Genomic DNA, 9949 nt, shown 5'->3' on the forward strand with positions numbered 1-9949 from the left:
TGCAGATGGTGAAAATCTTACTTTTCTTACCCCCACTTTTTTCAGGGGCTCCTGCTATCTCTTGCATACAGCCCTTGGAAAGTGAATTACAGTATAATAAGATCCTTGAGTTAAGGAAAGTTTCCTCACCTATAATGGGAAATGTATAATCTCCTGAAGCACTTAAAAAGGTTACACTACAACCTAAGAACTTTTTTCCTTACCTATTAGTATGAGCTTGGCTGTTATTTTAATACAATTTGTTCTCAAAAACTGGTTAGACTTCAGACACATAAATGGGGCAAAGAGAATTCCAGGGGCTTAAATTTGGATCAAATATTCAAAGCGCTGATCAGATCAGTTTCAATATGGAGCTTCTAAACTGTGTGTGAAACTACTCTGAAAAATTTAAGAATACAATATCACTAATTTCAGACTCAAAATCTGTGATTCCATTCAGGTATGCTTCACATGTATTTAAAAGGTACAACATATTATTTTATTAGCCAGACTGTGACATAGGCAGTTGGTCATCTATATAATTTTGGGGAAGACTGATTTACATTACAATTCATTAATTTTTCTTTTTACTATTTATTTTTCTCCTTCAAAATCAAATTTGTACTGTAATGCTTCTGAGAGATGCTAAAGTAATTTTGACATTGGCACGTTCTGTGTTAACATTCAACAAAAGCTTTCAGAACAACAGAATTTTTCCTTAGTTTAATTACAAAGTACTTGAAATAAGAGGGTAATTAAATACTTCAGTAAAATTACAAGATGTAAAAACAGTGTTATATATCTGTATGCATTATGTTCCTGAATGAAAAATCAGGTTTTGTTTTGTTTTTGCAGAATGTATGACCTTAAATTTTGAAGATATATAAGTAGTGTACAAAAATTATTATGACAATAATGAAAGTTTTACAGTCAACACAAGAGGAATGCTTGCAAACTCCAAACTCAAACCTGGATTGAGCAAGTCTAAATTTTACCACAATAAGCTTTGCAACCTTTAGGGGAAAGAAATCATAGGAAAGAGTTACATTTATAGAAAATAAAAGTTCTAAAATAAGTTTGCTAATTTCTTAAGTTCCTACAGACTTCAGGCAATAATATTTTAAAATGACAATCTTTCATTGTAAGATTTCTCTTTTATTTAGCTGTTGGCATTAGAAACCAAGCTGGGGAAAAATCTGGAAAACGTTTTTCCCATGTATTTGCACTATGTCTTCTAACAGGAAATTAATTTGTATGAAAGATTAATTTCATTGTAACATCTTTCTTATAACTTTTTAATATCACTTTGATTTTCCCCACTTCTTAAATTCTCAGTGTTCTGTGTAAGTTATTCACTTTTGTACTATTTAATTTCTGCCTTCCTCAACGTGTTGCATTCCAGGAATATTGAGCTATGGCAACTTTTATCATTCATAGGCAGCAAGTTAGGGAATTTGAAATCCAACAAATCTGGAGAGAATTACTTTGGAGACATATAAGAAATATTATTTTAAGCAGAATGAATCCATGGCCTTGTTTGTAGATACCAGGTAGATATTTTAAAACAAAAAGTGGTTGTTAGTCTTCCAAACTGAAAGTATTAAGTCTTCTTCTGTTTGATATATTTGACATTAGCTAGAGTAGAACACCATAATCTACCCTTAAATCCTGACCTAGTTCTATGGTATTGCAGGCAATTTTCTTGGGTTGAAAACACATTATTGTCATGCAAAAAGCACTTTGATTTCCCCAATCTAAAGAAATTCATTGTTTGGATTTAAATTGGCCCTAAATAATTTAGAATCATCAAAGTCACAACTTTTGTAAAATGTGAGGGTATGAAAATGCCTCATATATACAGCAGAAGTTTTTTATGTTTTCTTAAGAGCATTTCTCATGCTGATGTATCACTCCACAATTGGAGACAAAGCACTATGGTATTGCAGGCAATCTTCTTGGGTTGAAGACACATTTGGAATATCGATGGTGTTAGTTGATAGAATTAGAGCACAGATGTAACAACTAGCTCTACCATTAACCAGATTGAGGTGGTATAAAATGTCAGCAAAATAGTTGGTGATGAAATGTATTATTACTATTATTACAGGGAGGATGAAAAGTGCCTTTGGGATTTCCTATTTCCAGCAAATGTATTAGACACAGTACAGTGCCCTTTGTTTGGGTGGCAGGAGAACGGTGCCATGCACTGCCCAGTGGAAGGGTGTCAACATCTCTTGCCTTGACCTTGCATGCAATTAATATAGAAAAGACCTGGCAGATAAAGCACACCATTGGATAACTGTGTTTCAGTTTCAAAGTTGCACAAACATACAAACAGAAAACTATGTATCTTAGCAGAAGAGAGAAAGAAAGTGGGTCATAGTCTTTGGAATTTGTACAGAAAAATTAGTAGGGCTTTCAGCCATTTTATTTGAGGAAGTGCTTCCAAAAAAAAAAAATCTGAACCTGTCCGACTGCAAGTGCTTAACCAAGACTCAATTCTTAATTATATCCTGGTGTTCATAACATACAGGAAAAAGTGGCACTGAAGTTTCAGAACTATTTTTTGTTCAACTGCATTAGGAATACTGACTGTGTAAAACCAGCGTCCGTCTTTTGCTGCAATGACAGTATTTATTCTATCTACTGAATAAGTATAAAAGGCAAAAGAAAATGGAAGGAGGGGTGTTCCACAATTCTGCGTAAGGCAACACTGATATTAACACACAAGTGAAAGAACATGTAAACTATATACAGTTTGAAGTCGGACTTCATCTTCTCAGTTCTGCTCCCACCCCAAATAAAAGCAAAGCTCTCAACAAATAGAATAATAACAACATTCCCAAACAGTTCATATTTGACTCACAGTTCTGAAGACAATTTCACATTTTAAAACACCTTTCTGTAGGCTATTTTTTAAATTGGCCAGTGCAAAGAGGCAGAGGTAATGCAAGATGTGGACTCCACACGACTTCTGCAAACCCTTTCCCCCAAATGGGAGCACCTTAAGCGGGACAAAATTGAAAGTAGCAGGCTCTACATCAGAAATCCTTTTCTCTGGTGGCAGAGACTTGGGCGTTTCCTTGAAGCCATCTGTTTATTGGGCTTTTGCTGGAGTTTGGCTCGCCCTCAGTTTGGTAAAGTATCTAGTCCCAGAGAGGCAGCATGTTGCTTCGCTCGCAGCCGGAGATTCTCAATACTGGTTGTTTTACTGTTCAGGCTGGGAAGAGTAGAAGATGCCTGTAGAATTGGAGAGGACCACACCTGCTGGGCGTGGGAGAGGGACTGGTAGTAAGACTGGCAATGCAGTGAGCTTAGGGGTGCCATGTTGACATTCATGCCCAAATATGGCATGGTAGAAGGGCTTCCCATTTCAAAGGATGAATAATGGACCAAGTTATTGGTAGCTGCCATGTGTTGGCGGAACTGCTCTTGAAGGCGGAAGAGGCTGAGAGGAGAAGACGAATAGGAATGTGCTTGAGACATGCTGCTGCTGGAGGATGCGGTGGCAGCAGTGCTGATAGGGGAATCTGCATTGTTAAACACAACAAAATCAAGTCAATGAAGACCTACCTAAGCATTGACCTGGAATGAATCAATTGCGTTGGGATTTTTAAAAGTTGTCTCAAGCTCTGGGCAGCATTTTAAGGGAAAAAGAATGATGGATTTAATGCCATGCTTGAAAACATGATTTGGGTGTACAATGGGTAGGGAACCCCTGGCCTTCCCCTTGCTTCTCCATAACTGCCAGCAGCCCCAGAGAGAAATCCCAATGCCAGGAGATGTAGGGAGATGTATTTAGCAACCTCTGGAAATCTACAGCTTCCTCTTTCATGTAAAAGAACTTGGGTCCCAGAATTTCAGATGCCCCTGGACACATTCTTGTCTGAAACTCTGCCAATCATTCTTAGTAATTTTGACCCAGGTAAAACATGATATCTTCAGGAACAGTAATTTGTTCTTCCTTTCATACAAATACAAAAACACTTTAGAATTGCTCACTTTATATATTATCCATTTCATTCAGAGGTAAGGATTTACAACAAAAATTAAAACATGCATACATTTCTAAGCACAGATATTCATGCAGTAATAAACTTATAGACCTGGGTTAGAAAATGTTAGAAGATTCCTCTAGCAATTGTAAAGAGAAAGTTCAAAAATAATATTGTCTGAACTAAGTCTAAGGCCAAAATTTACACAGCAACCATTTATAATATTTCTGTTTCCTCTATTGCTGTCATGCTCAGTGTTACTACATCACTCCTTTGCCAGATTGTTATGTGACAACAAAGTGATGGTAACAAACAACTATCTATATAGGCAACCTCATTACTTGGCACCAACCATTTAGTCTTTAAATATTTGCCACATAGCTTGGTATATGCCTGGATTGAACTCATCCAAGAATGAATCACTTGTGTGAAATGTTACCCTTGCATTCATTAAAAGAAAAGCTGAATGTAAACCTGCATTGTAGTCTGGAAAAAACACATCATATTAAGATGGATGCAGGGCTTCTGTTTGTAGGAAATGGTTCAGAATGCTGTACATATCCCATCGGCTATGTACATAATTGAAAAATTGCTCTAAAGCCACACTAAGATGGATGAAGGTATTCCCTGATTTTTTACAATATAAAGCTGCAACTTTGTGATTCTACAACCAGAGTTAATGGTAGTCTTTTTTGGCAATACCTTCACACTAACAGTTTGTTACCAGGTTAAGGCTCAGTTTGAAGTTTAGGTAAAAATGGGCAACTTTAGGGTCATGACAATGCTTTGAGAATATTGGGGATTTATGAAACAACCTCCTAGCTAGCCCAGGGTCCAAAAAAAAGGAAGCAGCCCCATTGCTTCATTGGCATTGTTCTGTCTGACTCAGTGAATGAAATAATGAATATGACGTAATGGAGTAACTCAAGACATAAAAGACAAATGTTTAGGCCACTTTTCTTCAGAGACAAAAAATTCCCCTTTGAAATAATCTATCTTTAAGTGACTGAAATGGTTCAGTGTGATTATTTTAAAGGGTTTTTAATGTTCTCAGTATTTTCTGAGAACATTGTCCTTGTTGTGTGTTTCCCTTCTCTACCCTCAAGATCTTTCTTTTTTAAACCTTACATTGTTAAGAGATCTGGAACCTGAGTTTGCATACTTTCATCCAACATGGATTCTGAGGTAAAAAAATCTTAGCAAAGGGAATTGGTTTTCTTCTGACCTGCTTTTGGACTTGTCCTCTTGCTGTTCAGCACCTTGGTTTCTCCTCCAGGGCTTTTCTCTTCCTTGTTCTCCTCCAGTGAGATCTTGAATTCCTCCTCTTTGTCTGTCTGGTCCTCGGCTGCTGACTCACTGGCTGAATGCTCAGAGAGAGTCAGGCTGAGCTCTGCATTTACCTCCCTTGGCAAACTCAGAGACTTGTCTGCATCGGGAACTGGAGTTGGTGTTCCTAACACAGGAGTGTCTGCTTTGCCTTCACTGTGATTGGCTTCTGAGTCTTTCTGCTTCTGTAGCTGTTCTTTCTGCAGACTGCGCTGCTTCTTTCGAAATTTAGCTCTTCTGTTTTTAAACCAAACCTTTGTTTCCCCCCCCAAAAAAAAACAGGAGAGAAAGAAAAAGGGGAAAGGAAAGAGTAAAAGGTAAACATTTTGTATTGAATATTGAATCTTCCTCATCATGCCCACTCCAGAAACCATAGCAAATTACATGTACAAATTCAAACAAATTCAATGTTTAATCAGCATATTCTCCTGTTTATAAATGGCTAGTAGTGAATTCCTAATTGTTTTGTTTGAAAATATGACCTGCAATAAATCTGGGTCTGATAAAGGTTTAAAATTAAAGCAGATAAAAGATGTTGATATCCTATTTAAATTTAATACTATTCAGACTTAAACCCCATTAAGTGTATTTGAAATTATTGCTGGGTCAATATGCATAAGTTAGTGATGAACGTCTGGCAAGGATCATGAGGGAAAAAACAGTAATGGCAATACAATGTAGATCAGCAGCTAGATCAGCAGAGATCAACAGGCACAAAAGGAATTTACAGAAATTCCTATTAGAATTTTGCATAAAAAATATTTTTTTCACTGAGAGATTAAAGCAGGGAAAAAATCCCATTCTGATGGGACAAATTACAAGGTGTGATTTTTATAATTAAATAGCAAAAGTTTTATGTTGAAAAAAATGAGGGAATTTTTAGAAAAATTCAAAGAGAAATAGGAGATCCAAATGGAGGTATCAGAGAAGACTACACAAAAATGCTAATAGTAGAACAAGAAATTGAAAGATGATACTGAAGCAGGTGCTACAAGCATAGATTTTTCTAAACTTTTCGCTTCATGATGGAGTAAAAATGCTTAATGTGAAACATAAATGGAGCAAATGCTATTTAAAAGAGGGAAAAATGATTATTTTTTTAGAAAAAAAAATTAAACAAGATATAATTCAAAGTCTTAGCCCCATGCAAATTAACTTCTATCCCAATAAGTCTACAATGCAGATCAATCAATACAAGAACTTGTTTTAGTTGGAGAGTTATGTATAAAACAACTGCATCTCTATTTTTTTCCTCTTTTTTGTTGTTGCTGCAGAAGTAAATTTTTCACCCACATTTTTTATGATCCAAATACATACATTGCTTTGGAGGATCTTAAAGATTAATATACAATAGAAACCAGAGGGGTTCTTTTTGGAAGGGATAAACTGGATAAATAGTTGGGAAAAAGTCACAGACATTCATTTTTGTACTACATGATCACTACAGCAAGATTATTGTATGCATGACTTACATTGACTATTTGATCAAAGAAAAGACAATATCAACATTTATTGCTGACCGGGAACTTCCTGTAATTATTTTATATGCGACAGAAAAAAATGAAATTCTGATTCATGTTTTTGATTATTAAACAAAATAAATTTTAGAAAGAAGCGAGAGATGTTGTAACCATAATGTAAGAGGTAAACATATAATTGTATTTATAACTGTTGTGAAGAAAATTGGGAGCTACTTCTTTGGATCTTTTTTCCTTCCTTTTCTATTTTTTTTCTTTTCCTCTCTTGCACTTATCTTTTTTTCTTTTTCTTTATGTTGCATGAGTTCTTATATTTAAAAAAACTTTCATAAAATTATATGAAAATATATGCCTAGGATAGTGCTGTGAGTTTAAGATCAAGTCTTGGAATACCATCATCAAAATAATTAATTTGGATCCCGTGTTATTAGCAGCTATTAGAAATGTATGCACAGTATTAAGTAAAAGCAGAAATAATATTTTAAAGCTCATAATGAGACAGAGAGCTGCAAATTAACATGCCTTAACTTTACTGCATCTGCAGGCTTAATTTTACAACATGTTAAATATATAACATTGAATGAAGCTCATTTTTGTTTATAGCAGTTTATGCACCCTAACCACCCTAACCAGGTGTGGTAATTTATGAAATCTACCTTCTCACATGAAAAAGAGAAGGGAGAAGAAGAAAAAGAACATTGTTTTTTCCCTCTTTCTTAATTCGCCCATGGTATTCCGATTTTCTGAAACACCTTTAAACCTGCTCCTCTGCACAGGCAATGATCTTGATCAGAATACGAGCTCCAAGCTTTCACTGTACATAAACAACATTGTGCAATTTAATCCTATGCTTATAGCATATGAGCAGAAATAAGTGCATATGTTAATCACCAAGTGAGTGTCATACTTGAAGGACCAAAAAAGGAAATACGGCCAAGAAGCTTGATCCATTTGTCTGGGTGTTTCATAATCATATTATGCTCTGAAGCAGCAATTAAAAGAATATTCATGAACTACATGATCTGTTTTCAGAGTTTTCAGAAGATCTAACATTTGGATTAAGGCTAAGAAACGACAGCACTCATGTACAGTCCCCATTCTAAGAGAAACCAACCCTCTTCCATCTTAGCTAATAGGCATTTCTGCTGCTAAAAAACTATTTTATTCTTCAGATACACTTAGTTGTACCATTCTTAGACACTATTATCATGATAAAACATGTATTCACAGATCATCTCTGTTCAGGTAGTAGAACTGCATTTAGCTCAGTTGTCTTCCCATGAGAAATACTGATTGATGGGTACCTGTACTCTAGCCTCTGGCAGATTAGTGCACATTGCCAATCTCTCCCGCATCACCACATCTGGGTAGTGAGTCTTCTGGAAAGTTTTCTCCAAGGCTTCCAGTTGTTGGGCTGTGAAAGCTGTGCGGCTTCTCCTCTGTTTGCGGTGCTGGGAGCCATAACGGGCCTCCAAGATGATGTCTTGAAACGTACAGCCGTTGGAAGATAAGAAATGTGGCCAATTTAATTAGTGTAATTTGTGTGTTAAAACATTATAATATGGCAGCAAACACAAAATAATAATTGGAAAAACTTCTGCTTCAAAGCTACCATCACCTCTAGGTAGACATCACTGCTTGATTTGACCAAAGAAAGCAACATGGCAAGATCCAAAGTACAAGGCTGAATTGATGAAGATCATTGTATTAGAAGTACAAGTAATTTTCAAACATTTGCTCTTGTATGTAAGCCAATCTTCCCTAATCAGGTCCCACCGGAAGTAGTGGATTTCAGCTTTCATAATCCAAGCTAGCGAAGTCAACAAATCTGGACAGCACAGGGTTTGGGTAAACATTACGGATGAAAAGAAGGGATGGCAAATATCATGAAGCTCTGCCTCTTTGCTGTTCTATTAACCTCTACTGTATATGTAGAAGATTATTGTCTACAGAGCTCAGCTTTCTGAATCCATGGGGGTATCCCTGGGAGTTCGGACCCTCATAAAACCTGGTAAAAAAGAAGGGTCTTTGGGAAGATCTATTTTCTAAAATCTGAAAAAAAGAGTTTCCACTGCAGAAGAGACAAGGATGTCCCAAGAGGAATATAAATAAGTCCTCCAGAGGTTTCAAAATGAGAGAAAATAAACTCATTCGGTGGTAGCAATGAATGAGGTCGTCTCTCACTGTCTCTCACAAATTTACACAAACAAAATTGTATGGGAAAGAGGCTTTTTAAAACAGTGCATGTTTTGGAATGTGACATACACAAAGATACAGATGCATTAAAGAAGTACTCTCGGAAAAGTTGTATTCACTAATGTGTTCCTTAGGGTGGGTTGTTTTGATTTTATTGTTCTTACTCTTTTTATTCCGCAATGTTTCAAGGATGGTTGTAAATTGCTTTTCTAGGGAGAAGTGGCTTAGAAATACTTTTAACAAGACATTAACTCATTCATTATTTTCTGAATATTCGATGAAATTGACTACTACCAAATATGGATGTTTGAGGCTTGCACTTCTTCTATAAGTACCACCAAATAAATGAATAGAAGGGGAAGATGTACTAAGAACAAAACATAAATCACAATCGTGAGAAGTCCTGAGAATTTCAAGGAAGAGAAATAAGTAAGTGTAACATACTTTCTTCCTCTCCTTTTTGAACCTACACACAGCTGGAAAGATTGGACATTTCCAGTCATATCAGCTCTGACTTTATTAAAATGCCTGACCCCTAGGTAACTCATGAGAGGGATGCTGTTCCCATACTCCCTCCCACCTGGCACAAAACCCGTCCTTGTTCTTACCAGCCAGTCTCTCTGCCAGCGTGAGGGCATGCACTGAGGGTCTGTAATCAGGTGCGTGCTGGGCTTGTTGTGCTGCCTGTTGGTGCAGGTTATACATCGCGCTCAACGAATTCATGGCATGGAGAGAATAGCCATTCACTCCATAGTGCTGCATGGTGACATAGGACCTGGAGCAAGAGAGAAATGAAACTGGTTGGAGAGTTGTTGTTGAGGTAATGTATGGATGCAAAAGAAACAATAATGCTGAAAGAAAGAGAGTTGAATAACTCATGTTGAATTCAGGGTCCCATTTTCCGCTTGCAGTTCGAAGGATACATGTTTCATCTTTAATCCCTGCCCAGCTATGGATCAGGCAACCATAACAGCA

The 9949-nt window shown here is 36.5% G+C and overlaps 1 protein-coding gene across 2 annotated transcripts; it reads right to left on the reverse strand.

The window, feature by feature from the left end:
- Positions 1-3108: 3108 nt before the first annotated feature.
- On the reverse strand, positions 3109-9736 carry DMBX1 (diencephalon/mesencephalon homeobox 1; the record flags this gene model as incomplete). 2 transcript variants are annotated; one of them, XM_083360655.1, is made up of 4 exons in its annotated part: positions 3109-3509; positions 5200-5554; positions 8083-8261; positions 9583-9736. In XM_083360655.1, 4 exons carry the CDS (start codon positions 9734-9736, stop codon positions 3109-3111), a joined length of 1089 nt encoding a protein of 362 aa, XP_083216781.1. The 2 variants fall into 2 exon arrangements, with proteins under 2 accessions (XP_083216781.1, XP_083216780.1); XM_083360654.1 differs by having other exon boundaries at positions 8083-8276.
- Between the last annotated feature and the right edge of the window lie 213 nt (positions 9737-9949).

This window comes from Vipera ursinii (assembly GCF_947247035.1).
Source record: "Vipera ursinii genome assembly, chromosome: 3".
In the NCBI taxonomy this organism is placed as follows: Eukaryota; Metazoa; Chordata; class Lepidosauria; order Squamata; family Viperidae; genus Vipera; species Vipera ursinii.